The sequence below is a fragment of the Uloborus diversus genome, chromosome 4, assembly GCF_026930045.1.
Source record: "Uloborus diversus isolate 005 chromosome 4, Udiv.v.3.1, whole genome shotgun sequence".
NCBI lineage: Eukaryota > Metazoa > Arthropoda > Arachnida > Araneae > Uloboridae > Uloborus > Uloborus diversus.
The window spans coordinates 2064736-2087709 of NC_072734.1; the positions used below are offsets into that span (position 1 = coordinate 2064736).

Sequence of the window (22974 nt, forward strand, 5' to 3'; positions counted from 1 at the left end):
TAAAACTATTTCAATGGAGTAGTTATTCAGTAATACTTAATACAATTCTAAACTACTGGGCTTATGATTTTTTCTTTTTAGTTTTTTTGGTTTTTATGTAGTCGGGTTTTTTTTTTTTTTTTTTTTTTTTTTTTATTTATTTATTTTTTTTTCTTTTTTTTGACGTGAACTCACTACCAGGAGCACCATGTTGAAACATTTTCACGTTGTGTAAAAATTTTTTTTAAAAATATTAAAACCATGATCTGTTTCATAGTCAGAATCGCATTGTACGTCTTCAGTAAAGAACTTTCTCGTGTTATTTTTTATATAAATGGCTTCACTAATAATACTATTATATTTACAGACAGCATCCATTATATTACTCCCTTTCATTACCTTTTAGGAAATCTCTTGTACTGTGACTGTAAACATTGTTTCTGTACAACATTAGTATTATGACCGTGAAAACGGTTAGTGCTTGTGGCAATGCCTTTCCCTTTGGATGAAAACAATAGCTATGAAACTAAAGCACTGTCAGAAGCACTAACTGCTCTCATGGCTATGATACAGAAGCAATAGTTGCTGTCACAGTACCTGAGACTGCTTGCAAGTAAGCGACTGGAAATACGTTTGGAATATAGAGTGTAAATAATATTATAAATGAAAATAATAATAATAAAAAAAAAATAATTTGAATTTTGACATCTTGAATTCAAATTATGTTTTTCGCAATTACGAGTGTGTGTGTGTATGTAGGTATGTGTGTTTGTGTCCAGGCATGAGTGTATGGGTAGTTGTGTGCATGTGTGTTTGTGTGTATGTGTTTGTGTGTCTTAATGCATGTGAGTGTATGTTTGTGTGTGTGTATGTGTAGGTGTTTGTATGTATGCGTGTGTGTGTATGTGTTTGTGTGTGTGTAAGTGTATGTGTGTATATGTGTGTGTAGGTGCGTGTATGTATGCGTGTGTGTGTAGGATATGGACGCAACCTGGAGACGGCTTTCGCAAGAGGAGCAGTATCGTGAGGAGCCGATCGACGGTGATGCTGCAGAGGGTGCTGGCGGGAAAATAAAATCTCAGGACATCAAAACAGTCAAATGAAAGCAGAAAGCAATCGTGATTGCTTATTGCAAATAGAGAAAACAATGCATGCAAGAATTTTTTAGCATGCATTAAAACATTAATTGCCTACACGCGACAAATTTTTTTAAATATTTTTTACAATTTTAATTTATTGTATTGTAACTTTATTTTCACGATAAAGGTCTTATAAACACCAATTCACTTTAAATTATATTTACACATTGCAAGCGAATAAACGGAAAAATATTTTTTTAGGAGTAAGGATCGTAAGAAACCTCTTCTATATTGTTGTATATCAAAAATAATTTTTGTTGTTATAATATGAGAAAGTTCTTGTTAACATTTAAATATTAATTCTGACCTGCTGATGTTCAGTACAGTATTTATTCATTTATTATTCGGCATTGATTTAAATGTTTAGCACAAGTTGTCATGTGCAAGCAGGGAAAGTAAATGGAGTAAAATTAAATAGTTTACAGTGGATTCGCGCTAAAACGCGATTCGACTTACGATAGAGCTAAGGCCCTTTTATATACGAGCCGACGCATCAGCTTTTCACTCATTTTGGATCGGATTTTTCATTGTTGCGGAGCTAGGGTTACCAGAGCAAAGTTTTGGGTTTCGCCAAATTAGCCAAAAATAATATTTTATTTAATAAACAATTCACGTGCCGCTATAAGTGTTCACAGTGAAAATTTAACAAACTTGATAACTTGCCAGAAAAGACAACCACTAAAATACGCGCTCCGATCCAAAACGGCTAATCTTAAGCTGATGCGTCGGCTGGGGCGCGAAATTGCTATATTTACACGAAATTGCTACAACGCGAGTTTTTCAGGAGTAACAAATTTCAGAACTAACGCGAATTCCTAGCCTGCAACACAAAAATTTTCGGAAGTAAATCACGGGGCTTTAGCATCCCATTCGTTAATGGTTTCCTTCATGGACTTTCTCTTTAGTATCACTGAAAGCAGAAGTTCCCCAATCGTACAAGACTAAACATTGATTTGTTAGTGTAAGCAAATAACCACATCGCATCTTTCATTTATTTTTTCAATTCTAAATATGAAGATGATGAAATATAATTTCACCCAAGCACACGATTTATTTAAAGTTTGTGAAAAGGAAAAGAGAAAGAGAAATTTTCTGACAGTTAAAGAAATGGTAAAGGTTTTCGATATGCTTGAAAAACTAAAAGGTGCGTCGAATATAATTACTGTATGTACTGTACAGTACTATTTTAGTGCTGCATTTTATTATTACTACATACTATACGTACCGTGTTGTTTCATTTCATGTCTCTCTCTCCCACTGATTTTGTGCATCGTAACAGTATTTTATGTTGAATAAGACAGCTTTTTTTAAATTTTTAATAAAGTAAAAATTTAGTTCTTTATGTAAAAAACAGTAATATAAAATTAAGAAATGGGTTGAGAAAGTTTGAGCGGTGTTTAAAAATGTCTAAATATTTTGGTATATTTATTTAAAAAATCGTATCCATACCCTTTTCCATAACGCGAAATTTCAACTTACGCAAGGGGGTCTTGGAACGCATCCCTCGCGTAAGTTGAGACTCGACAGCTTTTCACATATATTTAGTCATTCATTTATTAAATCCCTTATGTATTCATTCGTTAATTCATTTATTACAGCTATTTATTTATTTGTTTTCTTATTCCTTCATTTATTTATTTATTTTCTGATTCAGTCAGGAATTTATCTTCTCATTTGTTTACTCATTAATTTATTTATTTACTAATTTATTCATTCAGCTTTATAAGCATTTATTGTTTCATCCATTCATTCATTCAGTTATTTCTTTGTTCACTTGAAGAAAAATATTTTTTATAGTTAAATAGAAAATGCTTCATTGTAAATATATTATCTTTATCACTTTGCCACATATACAAAGGAATATTTTCCCCCTTTTATTTTAAGGTTACTTCCTGAAATGAGAAACATCATTTAAATACAACTTTTATCCTTAAATATTGTTATCTCTTTTCTTTACTGTAAGTTTCAAAACTTTTTTTTAAGGAAAAAAAAAAATCTCAACTGTATTATACTTCGCCCCACAGTCTACTGTAACACAACTGTTTAAAGCTAACTTAGAAATTTGAGCATCAGATTTTTTTTCTCTCTTTTTTTCCTTATTATCTTCAAAAACATTACGTAGAAATAATGTCTGAATAACGTAAATAATCTCAAAAAAAAAATTATTTTTTATATATTAAAACGACATATTATTGTAACATGTAAACAATGCAATACAATTTTTAGTTTTCTTCCCTGTAATTTGGATATCCCTGATAAGAATTCTTAAATTGATTAGTAATAATCATTATGTTAAAAAAAATGAGGAAAAGAAAAGCAAATTATGTAGTACAAACACTTCGATGTATTCGGATGTTATGACTCGAGAAAGCATGTGACTCTGCGAATATGCACTCTCGTAATACTGTAAGTGTTGTTTCTTTGCAACAGTATAGCTACGATGGTGAAAGCAACCAACGCGATTATATGAGGTTTTAAACGATAACTAATAATGATAATTATTATTATTATTCTTTTATACACTTAAATTCTAAAAATAACTTTTGAAGCCTAAGCCTTAATGCTTAATACGAAGTAATTATCAAACTCATAGTTTAATTGGACGGAATAAAATACTTAGTATCAAGAAATTAATTCAGTGTTATGACTCGTGAAAGCCTGGTAACTGCGATATGCAGTTCGCAATACTGTAAATGTTGTTTTCTTACAACAGTATAGCTATGATGGTGAAAGCAACAAACACGATATGAGGTTTCACACGATAATAAAATTATTAACAATAATAATAATAATTATTATTATTTTGTGCATTTAAATTCTTAAAATTTGACAGAATAAAATATCTGATATCTAGACAATAATATAAACCAATAATAAATATTTAATTTTTTGAATAGTCTCACAATTCGACTGATTTCAAATGAAACTATGACTATATTAATAATATAACTACGAGTATATTAATGATAAATCTATGGTTGTTAATTGCATTCTTATCATTCAACCTTGTCTTCTGAGTAAACGTTGGGCAGATGTTTCGCTATTATCAATGTACCTTCAGGCTGATTAGGGTATGTTGTGGCTAAATTCAAATGCATTATTGTAAATATGGCTAGCTTAATTTCACAATTCCACTACAATTCAGTTATTTTTTATAACATTCATAAAATATTTTTATTTCTTTGTAAAATATCTAATAGTTTATTGAGTTAATCTAAGTATTTTTTTCTGTACTAATTTATTTTGAGATATTCTTCAATCATAACCATGATGAATTAAGTACTATGTTCTCTTTTTTTTAAAACTTTAAATTTTTACGTGATATAAAAAGAAAATTATTAGTGACAGCTATTCATAAACCTATTTTAATAAATGAGTTTTTTTTTTTCGGACGTTGTATGATATTTTTTCTTTCAAACTAAAGAAGTTTCTTTCTGTTTTTTCCCAGCACTGAGTATTTTAATAGCACTTCCTAATGTTTCATTGCTCTAATGATATTATTTTACGTTAATAGCGTAGATATTAAATGAAAAAACGATGAATAGTGTGAAATTTTGCAGTATAAGTTACAACATTACATTCCATTCATAATTTTCACCGCACTTCGCTCAGTTAAGAACACACGTTAATTATAAATGCAAGATTAAATAAAAGCTTTTGAAGCGCAAAAACTTAAAATCATCCCATAGTGTTTCAGAGCCACAAGGAACTCCCCCCCCCCTTTTTTTTACTGTAGAGGACGTTTTGTGATTCCAGGACTTAGCAGCAATCACTAAAAACGCACGGACAGAGAGAATCGTCGATATTTAAATAAAATACATTGCACGAAATTGCAGATAACTGCAGAAACGTGTTTCGGTGTTGCAAGTAAAACCTTTTTCAATGAAAAAAAAATGAACTAATGGATGAAAACATATTCGAGAAAAGCATCTTTTGTCGTACGAATGATTTTATTCCATAAAACATTTTGTCAAAATGACAGAATATTTAAGTAACTAGACTGGACTTTTTTTATATTTAGAATATTTATTTCAGTAAAAATAGATCATCCTTTGTCGAGTGTTTTTTTTCATTCATAAGCTAATTTCTTTTGCATGGAGAAAGGAGTCCCTCGTAACGCCGAAACACATGGCTGCAGTAATCTGCAATTTTGTGCAATTAATCGCTGTTATTCCTTATTTTACTTTTCAAGCACAAAGGCATTTATTCAACACTTTCATTTATAGTTCGGCTGCAGTGGTGTCGAACTGACACTCTAAAGTACGCCATGTTTGTTACATTACTATAATTTATTGTAAGACCCATGCAGAAGTTGTACATTTAATCAAAAGAAAGAGCGAGTATTTTGCGCATTTATAGTTCGGTTCTTGCTATCGTAATTTAGAATTATTATTTAACCCCTTCAGTCGGAATTATGAAATATTGGACCAAAAATGTTGATATTGGTACACAGTGTACTATGGTAAAGGATATCTTATAGACAAAATTTTGAGTTTGTAGGAGAAAAATTAAAAGAGTTATGGCACGTTCAATATTTATTCCGAAATTATATTTTTGAAATCAATATTTCATGTACAAAAACGATAAAATACCAAACAAACTTCATTATAAAATGTTCTACAAAAAATTATAAAACATAATATAAGCGTTTGAAACGATTAATTACAAATTATATATTTTTTAAAAAAATCAGGAAAAAAACCTCGCTTTTCAGATGAAAATCCATGGTTGGAAAAATGAGCCACTCTCTATCTCTCAATCCTTATATGTCAGTGTTGTCAATCCCCAAAACGAAAAATTATTTCACAGATTATAATAAGTAGAACGTAAAGAGTCAACTACAAAAAAAAATCAACTAATTAAAGCAATTATTAAATGATTAGCAGCTGCTTAAAGTGTATGTCCGGTATACCGGACACCAGGTCTGAAGGGGTTAAGTGAATGTATATATTTTTTAAATTTTCTACAAACTTGATCCGGATAAAACGGAGATTCAGATAAACGGGGGCCGGATAAATGAGACTCTACTGTATGTTCATTTACTAGTGAGAAATCAAAATGCATTTCGTAAATATAACAGCGATTCGCATAAATGGATCCCTACGCGATTCACAGTATTGTTATATTAAAAGTTTAATGCCAATTGAAAGAGTTAAGTGTACGCTATACGTAGGATATAATACGTTTTTATTTATATGCAATTAAAGTTTATTGCTTACACTACTTTCCAGAAAATGTGCGAGAAGTACTTAAAACTTGTTTGAGATAGTGAAATATTGTTCTTTTTAAGGATGAATTTAAGAAATTCTATTCACTTAAATGTTCCATCATTTTGTCAAAATGTTTTATGAGATAAAACCATTCGTTCGACTTTTTATAATTCAGAAAGTTTGTTGCGGCGAAAATATTAAGTAATTGCAACACTGTCCTGATCTAATTAAAAAGTTTTCTGATCACTAATTATTTTTACCATAAGTTATTTTACTTTGAATTGTATAGAATTATTACGGCAAGAACTGAAACATGAAAATATTAATTCTCATGAGTTAATTTAAAAAATAGCATGCTTAAAGTAAATAATTAACTTGAAGAAATACCAAAGTTTTCAATGAAAAAAACTTCCAAAAATATTTTTCTAGACAATAAATACGATACGTATCAGTTCTATTTGAATTTTGATATGAACTGACACAGCTGCATTGATGCAGGGAACCTCTCAAGAAATGTTTTTCTTAAACATCACAGCTAAGCCTAACCGAAGTAGAACTGTGTGCAATGCCGCAGTGGATCAGCACGTAATGGCTTTGCAGGAGATGTGTGTTTGTGGTTCTGATTTTATTTTCACCCCCCGACGTACGTCGAGAGATTAAACCAAAAGGGGGGAGCACGCCCCACCCCGAAAGAAACCATGAGTTAGGCTTACCAGTCTGCCCTTTTCCAAGAGTTTTCTCCAACCTATACGGCCCGACGTATTGATAGTGGTGGCTATCCGGAGCAGACCGATGGGAAGTCATATCGAACCCAGGCCGATAATCCACAGGAAGAATAAATAATAGGGCGTCCTTGATCGCACACACACAAACACACACACACACTAAGTTCCAAAAAAGGAATCCACGAATTTTTGTGAATCCATGGTTCCTGGAGAATCACAGGGATTCCTCGGAAAAGGAGAGAGAGCACCGCTATGCCATTATTCGATATTCCGTGCGCCTTGCGTGGGGAAAATTCCCTGGCCGTACACTTCGAGCGAAAATGTGGAATCTGTAAGGGTTGCCTTCCCGGAGCGGAGGGTCGTTTGGCGCGACGTTGGCTCATTTTTCGCTCATTTGGCAAAATTGAATGGCAAGTGTTTTGTAGAACGGCAGGAGATTTCAAAATGAGTTCTGTCCAAGGCATGAGCGGATACATACTACTTTTTTTTTGGGGGGGGGGGGGGTTCATGGTGAAGAATGAATCCCCTCTTCTCTATGAACGAACCTACGGTTTTAGGTACGAAAAGTTTCTGATTCTTCTTGGGCGTCCATAAAAATTACCAAATTGGCCAGAAGTAAAGCACCAATTGGGGCGCAAATGCTACTAATTTATTTTATCAGCAATGAAGAGTAGTATTTTAAATATTTACTGAAAAAAAATAGAAAATATTAATGAAGTCGTTTGCATTTCATTCATAACGTGTTTGAACATATTATGGACGAATAACAATGTTGACGGTTTAGGGGGGGAGGCTCATGACCCCCATGATTCTCCCCTTGTAAGCAGGGTCTACTTTCTGATTTTGGAGGGGTCAGCATTAAAAAATAACACCACACATACTGGAAAGGAGAAGTTTATAATTAATATTCGGGTAAAAATAGGGGTTGTGAGACTCTCCCTGGTAATTGTTTAGCATTGAATTCCTCTAAAACGCAACTTTTGGCTGTCTATGGTCGCGTTAAGGGGAAGGGGTCATGACCAACATTTCCAATCCTCCGTAGATCTACGTTTGGTTCACTAATGGTTAATGCATGTATATTTTAAGAGTCTCTTTTTAGGAGTTTTTTGACAAGATAACAAAATTTCATGAAACAATTTATATTTATTGAATTTTGTGAAATTTAGTTTTAATGAAAAATTTCTTAATAATTACAATAAAAAATAGTGATTAGAAATAATTTTAACCAATGAGCGTAAACAGAGTAGAATTCTTTTACCTATAACCATCAATAGATCATGTTTACTGACTTCTTAGTTTTATGAATGGTCCATTTTTTGAGTTACGAATTTTGTGAAGGGTCTGTTTTTGGAGATCGGGGTTTTGGGAGAACCCTAAGTTCGAAATTTTGGAAAATGTCCGCAAACAGACCCCAGTTTCTTTTTAACAAAAGCCTTTTCTATGCAGCGTGTCAATTTCAATTGCACTCTGATAAAAGATTTCAAAATTTAAACACACGTGTTCCCATAATAACATACGAACAATGCGCAGAGCTCCCTAAAACAGTTTGATGAAACTTTTTCCCCCAATACTTAAGGATGAAAATATTCAGTAAGTTTCTTTATTTCAAAGCAAAGAAAAGAAATACAAAGGGATAGTTTTCTGTATCGATGAAATTGCCTCTAATCTAATCACACAGTAGGACGTTGGACGTGTCAAAAACACCCTATTTTTGGAAATGATTAGTACTATATTTATAAGTATGTTTGAATTTCATTAAGTAACATTGATTTTATCAATGTGAAAAACAAACAGGCTAGCAATAAAAGCAAAACCTTTACTTGTATGCAGAATCCAAAAAAAGAAAAAGAAAGAAAAAGAAAACCAACGTAATAAATGAACCCATTGCAATGTGGTCGTTTCTAAAAATTTAAAAGTATTTTTTTCTGAAAGAGCATGCTTAAAAACATAGGATCTGACCATCTTTTAAATAATTTGTTTAAGTTTAATATTTTTAAAAAATTACTTAAATCGGTGCGCTTTCATTTTTTATGCTTTTGCCGATGACATCACAAATAATGAAATGCCATTCAGTGTTGCCATTCACAGAACAAAATATTTGATTCGCATCTTCACGTGTATTGGCAACGATAGGGTTGATAACAAGCGTAGAGTGCAATTTTAATTCGCTTCTTGATTATCATAACGTGGAAACGCGATAGAAAGATGCGCCAAAGAGCATCATTTGTGACGTCATCAAGACCACGCCTTGTTTGAATAATCGGACATCTCAAAAAATTAATAAAAAAAACAACTGTTGGGAAAATAAAAGTATTTTCTGGGTCCATGTTGTTATTATTATTATTATTATTATTTTTTTTTTTTTTTTTGCTTATTCTATCAATTTCAGTGACAAAAAGTACTACTTTTGGCTGAAGGAAAAAACCCCATTAAGCTGGCAGTTTGAGGGTTAATAAGATCCTTTATCAGTACCATACTTACATTTCAAAGCTCAGTTTTCTGCATTAAGTAAGACGTTCCTCTTAAACCTCGATGCAAGGACTACAATTTTATGATGCTCTATTTCTCATTTTTGTATATCTGATATTTATATTTTCCTTGTTGGTAATATCACCTATTGAGTTAAACACAGCATTTGTCTTAACTTTCGTAATTAAAATTGTATGACGTAAAAGAAAACAAAATCAGCGACTTTTTTCAAAACACTATTGGACCATTACACCGTTACGTGCGGACCAATCAGGTTCTATAATTTTACCATCATTTTTTTATAGCTCTTAATATTTTAATTAAACAGGATAAAGCACATCTTTAAATTTTTACATTTGATACGGAGATACTCCTGACTCAGCTATATTTTTATCAATTGACAACGAAATTTAATTTGTTTGCATGGATCACGTGCGGAACATCTAGAGTCAACCTCTTGTACTCTGCTGCATGAATTACAGTCGAACCTCCATATATCGAACTTCCACATATCGAAATTTTCTATATATCGAAATCCCAGCAAATTTCCATGTTCATTACATCGAAAAATTGTTTCTGTATATCGAAAAAATCTCCATATATCGAAATTTTTTTCCGAGACATTCATAGATTTTTTTCTACTTAAAACTTTGTCTCATGAAAAATGATGGTTAGGGGAGAAAATTATGTTCACTTAAGGTTGCTACGACACTAATAAAGAATCTGGGGTTGAGGGTGTGTAAATAGGTCGTTGTTTCGTTCTGGAGTTCTAGAATTCCCTCAAGTTTATTTCAAATCTTAGTTGTAACCAGTAACATTGTAAAATCAGTTTCAAGCTCTCCCTTTTGTCTGTTGATTATCATTCCTAGTCTGCAGTAAAAATCATTCAAGTTAAGTAGATTGTTTTTTTACTTTTCGCTCGCATTGCTTCGCTTACATTGTGAAAACGAAAATCACCTCATGTTGCGGATCAAGTTGAATTGAAGAAGAATGAAGATGTATGAAGGCGCGAAAATGTAATTTCTGTTATTTTTTTTTAACTATTAACTTTTATTTAATCCGATGCTCGTATCAATTTGAAATTGGGTTTCATACACACAAATTAGCTTTAATTTTAATGTTTTAGGATACTTTTAGGATAAAATAGGATCGTTTCTATATATCGAAATTTCTATATATCGAATTTTTTTCCGACAATTTGCTACTTCGATATATGGAGGTCCGACTGTAGTTCGTATTTTTGCACTATTCGCAACTCCAAAGCTCGAATTCGCTACCTTGTGGTGATTAACAACACTAAAGAAAACGATAAAACATTCCATTCCACGTGTTTTCCTTGAGGTAAATTACAGGCTTCAGACAGTTTGTGATGTAATGTAATTTCAGGAGAATAGAAGAGAACGCTTTCCACAAACATGATGAAAAATTACTGTCATTCACTAAGCGTCAAAGCAAGTTATAAGTTACGGCGTGTGTTTGTTTTACCTTTTTCATCCGCCATTAGTCGGTGGCTGCAGCGCCCCCTATAATTATTGGAATTGCGAATAAAAATAGCAAAAGCGAAACAAATTGTTGGCATTGAAAGCTAAGGTTCCAGTGTAAAGGACACATATCTTATGGATTGTTAAACTAACGTCACTGAGGATTTATAAAATAATAATACATTTTTAATTGCGAAAAATTTACAAACAGTTGCATTTTTCGTTAATTTTAGTGGATTTGTGACATCAATAGGTAACCTGCAAACAGATAAAGAAAAAAAAACTTTTTTGTACTCTAGTACCGTTTCAACATTTTTTCCTATAAATATTAATAAAACCATTGACACAAAACTATGAAAAAATTGTAACGAAAAGGTAAAAGTCTCCATTTTTTTTTTAAACTCCTTTAGTCGGAATTATGAAATATTGGACCAAAAATGTTGATATTTGGTACACAGTGTACTATGGTAAAGGGTACCTTATAGACAAAATTTTAAGTTTGTAGGAGAAAAATTAAAAGAGTTATGGCACGTTCAATATTCCGGACTTATATTTTTGAAATTAATATTTTATATACAAAAACGATAAAATACCGAACAAACTTCATTATAAAATGTTCTACAAATAATTATAAAATATAATATAAGCGTTTGAAACGATTAATTAAAGATTATATATTTTTAAAAAAATCAGGAAAAAAACATCGCTTTTCAGATGAAAATCCATGGTTGGAAAAATGAGCCACTCTCTATCTCTCAATCCTTATATGTCAGTGTTATCCATCCCAAAACGAAAAAATATTTCACAGATTATAATAAGTAGAATGTAAAGAGTCAACTGCAAAAAAAAAATCAACTAATTACATCAATTATTAAATGATTAGCAGCTGTTTAAAGTGTATGTCCGGTATACCGGACACCAAGTCTGAAGGGGTTAAAGTGTTGTGACATTGAAAAATGTCCAATTTCAACAGTTTTTTTTTTTTTTTTTAAATTAAGTTTTTCACCAATTGCAACTTTTCCGCGCTGTAGCGGCTCTTGCGATACTGTAAATATTGTTTCCGTACAACGGCAGTAATATAGTGGTGAAAGCAACAAACGCTACATGATCTAACGCACTACAATACAGTACAACCTCGCTTATCCGGACTAACTGGAACCAAAGGCAACCCGGATAATCCGAGTAATATGGGTAATAAGCAAAACACATTTTTAATAAGCAGACTTATCATCAGAACAGCAAAAAACGATGCTTTGTAACAAAACTACATAGGATTGTTACTCGCAAACACTTTATCCTTTATAGTTCAGCTGAAGTGATATCGGACTGACACTCCAAATGCACCACGTTTTTTAAATTTTATTAGAGATGATTATAATTTACTGCACGACCTATGTAGAAGTTGTTAGTAGTACATTTAATCAAAATAAAGAGCGAAAATTTGACGCATTTATAGTTCCGTTCTTTCTATCATAATTTAGAATTATTATTTAAGGGGGTATTCTAGAGGCTTGATTTTAAGGTGATTTTACGGGCCAAATAGAAAAGAAAAACAGTAGCTACTTTCACTATTCATTTTTATCAGTTTTTTATTGATACTTTAAAAGTATAAAAATGCATAATAGTTGAAAAAAAATATAAAAAACATTCAAACTTGAAGTTTATGGGGGCTGGCAAAGTAAGGACTCTTAAAAAAAGGGGGTCTACTGGTTGACATGATTCTAATCTTTCGAGTGATCTGAAGCATAAAGTTAAGGTTAAGTCTTATTAAACAAGGATGTAGATTTATCTGGACGTAGCCAATTTTAAATTATTTTTGTTAACAAAATGGCGTCTTTTTGAAAAAAAAAAAGTTCATTTTTTGGCTCATTTTTTTGAACTTCGGTATTTTTTAAAAAATAATAAAAATCAAAAATTCAAAAACCCCTAAGTGGAGACAATTTTGATAGTACTAAGAAAGTCTGTACCAAATTTCAAGTAAATCGGTGCATTAGAACTTGAGATATCTTGCCAACCGTATCATAAAAACTAGTTCCGAGAAAAGCATTTAAAGTTTGCAATCTCATTTCAGCAAAAGAGTTTATTTTGACAAAATTAACTGTAACTCTAAAAATAATTCGAATTTCCATAAATCCTCTTAGGAACTTATTCTTAAAGGTCTAAACTTTGAAAATATGAAGGGAAAGAAAATATTTTTTTGAATTTCTAGACTAGAATACAATATGTGCATATATGTTACGGTAAATGTGATAAATTGGCGATTGTATGCAATTACCGGCGATTGTACACAATCACCAATAAACTTGGTAAATGTGATCAATTATTCAATATTTATCACATTTACCGATTAATTTATACAATACCCGAATCGTGATGGGGAATGTAATAAATTTGAATAGTTCTGTAAAGTAACAAGGGTTTAATTCCAAAATAAATAAATAAATAAATAAATAAATAAATAATAATAATAATAATATTTTCAACACTAAAAATTACTTTTACAATTAAAACAAGGTTTGATATCTATTAAAGCATACAAAAATATTTCAATCAAAAAAAGTAACAAAATTGGTTTTGCTTTGCTTTACTTTAAATAAATATCTTAGACCAAACAAATTAGATGATATATCATAAATCACTATTGGGACCGTCACTTCGAGAGGGGAAGGAGGGAGCTGTCCACTACATATTACACATTTCTTGGACCGGGGGGGGGGGGGGATTAAACTCATAAGAGTCAGAGTTTATAAAACAAAATACGAACATTGCAATTGTGATATATTTCCCCAAATAAATCCTAAATTGCCTAATTTAGACAGTTTGTTGTGTAACGTAATTTCAGAAGAATAAAAAAGAAATCTCCCCACAAACACGATGAAAAATTACTGTCATTCGCTAAGCTTTAAAGCAAGTTATAAGTTACAGCCTTTGTTTGTTTTACCTTTTTTATCCGCCATTAGACAGTGTCTGCAGCGCCCCCTATAGTTTATTGGAGTTGCGAATCAGGTAATTTTACTTATGAGTTAATTTGCTTACATTTTAAAAATTCCAAAAAACGTCTGGGCAAGTCACAGTTTTTCTTATTGAGCCAAACATCCGACATCCGACAAAAGCTTTTGTCGGATGTCTTTTCATCCATAAGCTCATTATTTTTTGCATTGAAAAAGGCGTTCCCTGTAACGCCGAAACACGTGTCTGCTGTAATTTACAAATTTGTGCTTCTACTTACGTTGTTTTGTCTGACTTTACTTTTCAGCACAAAGGTATTTATTTATCTCATTCTCTAATATCTTTTCTAAAAAAATAATAATCTAACAAATCTTGATTAAACTATCTTAAATACTCAATTTTAAGTCAAAATTGTATAAATACTTATTTAAGACATTTTAAATATTTGTAAAATCGTTTTTTTCATGAGTGTTACTTTGTTTCCTAAATAATTGGTAAAGTTTACAATAAAAACATATTAAATTAAACATTGAATGTTTTCATTGCAATTACCATGAATAGCTAAAAATTTTCCAATATTGAAACCAATTTTTAAAGTTTCAAGAAAAAGGTTTATTAATACAAATGCTAAATTTTAGTTATAGTAACACTCATGAGAAGCGGTAACACTCATGAGAGATAGACTCATTAAATTATTTATTGTAAACTTTTGATAGTAATTCTTCTAAAATATGTAGTTAGTTGAATACCATATCTTGAGAATTAGTCTTTCCTAAACAACACACACAAATTTCATTTTTGAAAACATTAGCTTTGTTTCTGTGCTCACTCTTCAATTTTTCGAAAAATTGAATTTATTATCTACTAGTGGTACCTGCACGGCTTTGCCCGTAATAGAAAAATTGAAAGATCTTTGATCTTTTGGTTCGCCTGTATTTACGAATAATGTATGGTGAATTTTCTCGCCAATTGGCTTGTATCCATGCTACGGTTCCACGTTATGATAATTTCGTATCTCACCAATTGGCTTGTGCCCATGTTACGGTTCCACGTTATGATAATTTCGTAATTTACTCGTCCATCTCATGATAATTTTGTTCTTAAAATTGAAATAAAAAAAGAACCACATCGAATTTTCGAAAAATCGCTTCGAGGTGCACACCTACATGCTACAAACTAACTCTGCCAAATTTCATGAAAATCGGCCGAACGGTCTGGGCGCTATGCGCGTCACAGAGATCCTGACAGACAGAGAGACTTTCAGCTTTATTATTAGTAAAGATATGTGTGTGCAAAATATATCTCTTCGATGTATATATGAGTTAAAAGTAATACAATATCTATAACTATGGATCTACTTATTATTTGGGTACCTTTTATCATAAGTGTTATTCCCTTCTCATGAATGTTACCTGTTAAAAGTAACACTCATGAGCGGTAATACTCATGAGTTTTATAAGAGAATTCTTCGCTGGAATAAATTCTATCGGTGTTTTTAAAAATTTAATTACGTCTCTTGTTTCCTTAACAAAAAATACGTTACTGCCTAGTTGTATATTTCTATACTTAAAAACATATTACAAAATAAATGGGTAACACTCATGAGAGATGATTAAAATACTCTTCACATTGAATTGTACATTTCAATATACAACATATCTTCGCCTCAGAGCAACAGTAGGATATCTTACTGTTGTTTCTGCGACTAGATGCTATACGGTTGCTCTGAGGCGACGATATAAGGAACGAGCTGATGTGTGCATCACATGACTTCCTTTTACTCCAATTTAATGTCATTTCCCCATTATTCGCTATTTTAATGTGATTCAGTTGTTTACTCTCTAAATATCGCCAACAGTGGCCAAACTGAAACCAAATTTTTTAAAAAAAAAGAAAAAAAATCGCCAAGTTGGCGACAAAACTTGGCAACCAAAAGACTGGCGATATATCGCCAAGTGTCCGACACAACTTGAGTTGACATCGAAATTAACCGACCCCCGAAAGGGGGCAAAAGACCCCCTTAGGAACATCCGAATGCAACCAAAAGAAAAGGTGCACAACTAGACCCCACTAGGAGTCTACGTACCAACTTTCAACTTTCTAGGACATACCGTTTTTGAGTTGTGCGAGATACATACACACATACGCACATACATACGTACTTCCGGACGTCACGAGAAAATTCGTTGTAATTAACTCGGGGGTAGTCAAAATGGACATTTCGGGTGTCTGTACGTTCCTAGGCATATATCCACGTGTGATCGGGTCGAAAAAAAACTCAACATTCATTCGGGGGTGAGGAAAATGGAAATTAAGGCCGATTTTTGAGTGAAATTTTTTTCGCGAATACAATACTTCTTTTTTTGTAAAAGGAAGTAATAAATATATCTATTTTTAAACTTACACATTCTAAGAAAAAACAAATATGACTTCCCTAACACTGCTGCTAACTACAATAAAGAAATATTTTGCACATAAAAAATATTTAATTCCCTGGGATAACACTCATGAGTTGCACATAAGGACACAAACTGTATTGAAATTTTTAAACTGTTAGATGAGCAGTTCAGTAAAATCGATTTCAGCTGTGTGTAGCTAACAAATATTATTTCCTTCTTCAATGCACAGGATGTAAAAAAGCTGCTTGCAAGCGTACAAAAAAGATTTAGGAAATGTGAATTTTCTAGTCAGGACAAGGTAATTTCCGTTAGTAGCCAACTAAAGTAATAGAAAAGGCTTATTAATCCACGATCATGAAAAAAAGCACTGAATGCAACACAGACAGACAGACAGACCGAGACATTTTTCCGTATCTCAATACCCTGCTTACCAATTTTTAATTTTTCGATATTTATTTAATTATCATTATTTTTTTTTTCGTTTTGCGTAATATTTTTAAGATGCATTGACCCTTCTTTCATACTTTTTTCTTCTTCCTCTGGCTTTTACTGGAAAAGTAGGCTAAAAAGGAAATCAGATAATTTCTGCAGCAATCAAGTTTTTCTGAGCAACAACAACAAAAATAAATAAATAAATAAATAAATAAATAAATAATATTAATAATAAAATAAATAGAATTATTTTATTGCTGTATTGTTTTTAAATTTATTTTTTAACAAAACTGATATTCATTTTTTAAAAATCGCGTTATGTATCAAAACCGAGTAATATTGAATTCGAATTTTATATCGAGTAATATCGAATCTGTGTGTGTGTGTTATAACTATGGCAAATTTTGTTCCGTGTAATATTGAAACCGTGCAGTACAAGTGCTGTGTTATATGAGGGAAGATTGTCAGTGGTTTCGAAAACTACATTTCTTTTGTAGCGAACTACAACTACAACTACTTTAGCACAAATGTAGTTAACTACAACTACAACTACTTTTTTCAAAATGTAGCAACTACAAACTACTTTTGAAATGTAGTCGCTACTTCGCTACTTTTTAAAAAAATAAATAAATAAATAACATACACATACACACCATTTGAGGATTGAATAAAAACATTAAAAAAATGTTCAGATTGATATATTGGCTCATTTGAATATGGAATATTGCAATAAATTATTTATTCTTTCTTTCCTTTACTGAAACGATTCGTCAATCCAAACATTTTTTACCATTTGCACGAATATTCCCTGCAAGAAAGGATTAAGAAGTGGAAGGAATTCAACCTTCAATTTTTTAATCCTTTCCTGACAGTAAATAGCATTTCATTCAAGAAGTATAACTCGGCTACTTGAAATTGAGATAAATCCAGTCATAATTTGATTTAAATTTTACATAGACATACGTATACATGAAATTGATTTAGATGATGAAAAGCATCTTTTAAACAAAAGAGAAAAACTTTTAATTAATTTTCATTATATGAGTTAATTTTAGAAGAACTTATATTTCGTAGGAGTTAATTGCTTTTGAGCTTCAAGCTACGATTCCGGACCTGGACACCATCTCTTTTCTTACGCCCCTTATAAAATGAAATAAAGCATTTTTCAATTTTAACAAATAACCTCAAAAACTCACAACGTTTAAGAATTGACTTTTAATATGTTAATATATCAATACTCGATCAGTGAAAAAGAAAAAAAAAGGAAAAATATCCCAAACGGTGCTATTAATTATCCGAAACATGAAACATAACTAAAAATACTTACTTTACCTCAATGTGCAATTTTTAACATCAGTGGACTCTGGCTACAACGCAATTCGACTAACGCGAAATGTCTATAAAGCGAGTTTTACTCGAGAAACGCATTTTGCAGCTGACGCGAATTCCTCACCCGCAACACGAAAATTTTCGGAGCGGAAGCGCAGGGCTTATATCACCTTGTTTCTTGGGTACTAAATATTAGTTTCGTGAATGGAATTTCCCTTTTAGCATCACTGGAAGCCAAAATTTCCCGCACCGTACTTGTCGAAACATCAGATTGTTAACGTACAAATCGCCGCTCAGCATTTTTTTCTTTCTAACTATGAAGTTGGTGTAACATAATTTCACATAAGCGAGCTGTTTATCTAAAGTTTGAAACGAATCCCTGGCGTAAGTTGAGGTTCGACTGCATGTGCAAATGGCATTGATACCGAAAGCTTTTTGCTTAACGGGCAAAGTTTTCATGAAACGGAAAAAATTCGTTTCTTTCTTTCTAAGCCATGCTATCCAACGCGAATATTGGGAAAATGTGAAAGTTTCTATGCCAAACAAACTAATGGCGTCAAACAGATGCAACGTATGGCGTCAAAATAATACGTCAGAGGTCAGCCCGTATTACGAATCTGATAGGTGCGAGTTTTACTTGCGTAAGACTTGCACTACTCAAATTCGTTTAAAAATGAGTTTTTTTTCTTTTTTTTTTTTGAAACTTTATTTCAAAAGTAGTTTCCAGAAATCGCTACAAACTATTTTTTCGGTGCAGGTCGTGAGTTCGAATCTCCGTGGCCCGAAAAATATCGTTTTGATGACTTATTTCTTCATCAGAATTCTGATCCAAATTTAAATGATTTTTTTTTATTTAAGCTCTTTTCAAGATTCTGAGCCACAGTTAAGTAGTTATATTAAAATCCGAAAAGAAAATATATATATTAACATATTAAACGCAATATAACTAAAAAATAAACAGATGCATCTATTTCAATTCATTTTGTTAGTTTAGCACACGTTGGGTTAATGTGTAGCATCCCGAGATGGAGGCCCATTAGGAGTTGATGTTGGTGTCATCTAGACTGGCAATTTTGGGTTAACCCGAATTATCCCAATTTATTTATTTTTCTTAAATTTAAGAAGAATGTTATTTCTAAAGATTCATTAAATCTTCAGCTGTCCCTTAAAAAGAACAGAGGGATAAAATGGGTTATATCGTTGTGCTAATAACGCGAAGATCGCGGGTTCGATCCCCCTATGGATCAGAAAATGTTTTCGAAATACTTTTTTTCCCTCGGGTTAATTTTGATTCAAATTTAAAAAGTTTATGTATTCAAAACTCACTGCAAGTTTCTGAGCCGTAATTGTTCCTAAAGTATACTTAATTAAATGAGCCTGAGTTCCAATGTCATCAATAACGTAAGGCATGTGTTCAACACAACAGCACCAGTTGGTCACAGACCAGTAGGTCACAGTAAACTCCAGCGGATGATCCGCGAGTCAATCAAAAATCAGGAGCATATATTTCCGCAAAAAAAGCAAATACCAATAGCTGTTTTTTGTCGAAAACTTTAAAAATTAAACTCAGCTGTTTTTGTTTGATTTATTAATTTATTTTTTGTGCTTTCATCATACACACTTGTTCTTTATTGATGTTAAGTTCTGTTGTGCAAAACATTTTTACTGCACTATATATATTTTCACAGTTTGTAGAAAGTATCATGCATCAATACAGCTAAATTTTGAGGAAGGACAATTTTAACCTTTTTGCTGTTTATCCGCGGCTCTTGTGCCACCCAATTCCGCGGATAATCAGGAGTTTAAGGTATTCGCATAATGAAGCTCTAAGACAAAGTATCCTTTTCTGGACTGAAGCTGTACTTCTATTGCAGAGGCAACATTGCAAGAACAATTTAAGAATTTTAACAACCATTATGGGTTTAAACAAGTATTTTTGCACGAGTATCTTTCCGTAAATTTTGTGAAAAGGCTTATCGAATTTCATAAAATTTAGTTTTAGGGAAAAGTTACTAATATTTACACAGAAATTAAATATTAATTGTTAGTAAATTCTGTCAAATTCTGTGCTAACCAAATGGAATTATTTTATCGATGGATATCGTTAGTTTTTGTTTTCGAATTTTGTGTTAGTGCTAATCATCTATTGAAATATTGTTGGATTGTTGGTCCACCTTGCCTCCAAAAATTTAAAATGTGGCCCTTGAGCAAAAAAGTTTGGAGACCTATGAACCACCCTAGTCCTCGGTTTTAACATAATTACCATTTTAAATACTGTAATTAAAATACAGTTGGCTCTCTGTTTAATGACTTTCAAGGGACCGTGAAAAGCCCTCGTTAAATAGAGCATCGTTAAACAGAGAGCTAACTGTACATGAAAGTTCGATTTTGGACACCAGAATTGACCCCAGAAGGTCAATCGTGGCTGTGCAAGTGAATTATATTAACTACTTATGTGAATTAAATTTTAATTAACTACATAAAAAGGCAAAAGAGCTAGTTAAACTTTTGGTGGAAGTTCTTTGATCGAACATTAGATTAATTGTAAAATTTGAATCAGCACCAAGAAATGGGAAAAAAATAAGATGCTAATGCAAGTACACACTACCTGTGGATCATATCCCAGAAATTACAGTACATATCTTCATAGCTGAAATGTAAGATTTTTTTTTCTTTAAAAATTTTATGTTATTTTCTCCCCCAACAAAAAAAGAAAAAAAAATCTGCACAATTTTTTAAAATTTGATGCATGTTGCAGCGCCAGGTCAATGTTTTAACGTTAGAAATTTTTCTTTCGATAAAAATTGTGTATAAAAATACTTGATCCATATTGTGAACAATGAATCATTTAAAAATAATTTGATATTTAAGTTTATCCATTCAAATGAATTTAAGCAAGTTTTTAATTATTATACTCAAAATAATATTGGCTACTATTCGTTAAAAAACAATGTCAGTTATAAAGAAATATCTACAATATTTTTTTTTTTACTTGACTACTTACAGAGCATTTTAACTGCCTGTGAGCAGGTAAAGGGCAGTAACTGCACATTTTTCATTTTTATGCATTTTTGTCATGTGTTGTACGTTAGTTTTATTGTACAAGCTTGCTTATTTGGCTTCCACTAAAAAAAGGCGAAAAAAAAGGGCACAAAAATAAAAAAATAATAATAATAATAAAAAACATTCAATTGCAACATTTCCCTATTTTTAGTATTGAATCTAGCACACGCTTCTTCAAATATCTCAAAAGCTCATTTCTGTAGATACTGCCGTTCACCTGCTCACGGCAGTATAATTCTAGTGTTCTTTCCGTTTATGGTTTTAAAAAATCTCAAAACTTGATTTAAATAAAATAAACACACCTTTTTTTAAAAAATCACAATTTACTGAAATCCATTTTTTTTTTCATTTATGTCACAATATATGATCATGATTACAAGATGTTAATGCTTCCATTTCTTAAAAATAAAACTTCATTTTACAAAAAAAAAAAAAAGCCACAGGGATAATTTAAAACAGGCAATTCTTCAAACAAATTCATAAAAAGTAAACAATAGTGCATGCAACTTTTTGATAAAACTTTTATAATATGTAAAAGGATTTTTTACAAAATTTACAAACATACCAGAGCAGTAAAAAATATCAAATTTCAACCCTAATAAAAAAACATTATCATGATAAGAAAACATATAAAAATACACAAACTGAAATAAATAATTAATAGACGTTGTTTCTCAATGACTATCCGAATGATTAGTTTTTTAATATTGATATTTTATACAAAAATTAAATTTACATTCTAATTCATTTGCTTGATTCAGAGTTTTTTTTTTTACTTTCATATATTTTCAAGTTTGGAGGGAGGCTATTAGTTAAATTCTATAACCCACACAACTTTAGCTAAAGGTTATTACATCATTAGTATACAGTAAGTAGTAAAAAAGTTTTTATTCACATATGAAACTTGTGATAATGTGTCATTGAGCTTAATTCTACAATGAGAAGAAAATTTTCATTTTTGAAGATTAAACAATCTTAAACTCTATAGAAAAAGTATAACAATAATAAATTAATAAGTTGGCAGAATACAGTGATTCAGAATATTTCTGGAACAAATAAATTATAGGTTTGTCTGAGCACTCCCTGTACAGCCATAACCAGTCTTCACTTTGTTGAGGTATAAAGTTATACACATTAAACGTAAGAAAAGAATATCTATTTAAAAATGAGTCATTGTAATTTTAACCCTTTATGACCAGACAGGACAGAAGAGCCATTAAAAATATCGTTTAATTTTCATAAATAAGGACTTTTTCACCTCCAAATTTTAAATTAAAAAAATGTATACATACATAATTTAATATGAGGTCTTACTCATCTCCCCCCTTTTTTTAACATCACAATTTAAATTCAATTCTTTGAAATAAATAAAATTGTATATATCAGAAATTTGGATCAAAAAAGGTTAAAGCACAATTAAAAAAAAAAAAAAAATAATAATGTACTTATAAATTTTTTTTTAAACAATCAGTACCATTTAGTTATTTTAAAATCTGTGGGGTTTTTTTTTTTTTTTACATTAATTTTGTGCCTTATCAGAAGGCATCAACAGAAAACACTTGAACCTTTATGCTTCATGCACCATTAAATTTTCATACATATTATGGAAACTTTAAGATGTTCTTTCAAGATTATTTAAAATTTAAATCTCATATTGTTCCAACTACAAAGTTAAAAATTACTACTTACGACCAAACGGCACGACCTTGAGGATCACGGATTTGAACAAAATTCTAGGTGTACGTCCATTCCCTCGAGATATGAGCGCAAGTAAAGCGGTTTGACTGCATAGGCTCTAG

At 31.4% G+C, this 22974-nt stretch overlaps 1 protein-coding gene across 1 annotated transcript in view; it reads right to left on the bottom strand.

Annotated features, from left to right (window-relative positions):
• The window catches only part of LOC129219759 (serine/threonine kinase SAD-1-like), a 160182-nt gene extending 153050 nt beyond the window's left edge, over positions 1-7132 (bottom strand). Inside the window, exon 1 of the mRNA XM_054854052.1 lies at positions 7042-7132. Within this exon, the coding sequence (XP_054710027.1) occupies positions 7042-7132 (91 nt within the window). The remainder of the gene's footprint in view (positions 1-7041) is intronic.
• Positions 7133-22974: the final 15842 nt, after the last annotated feature.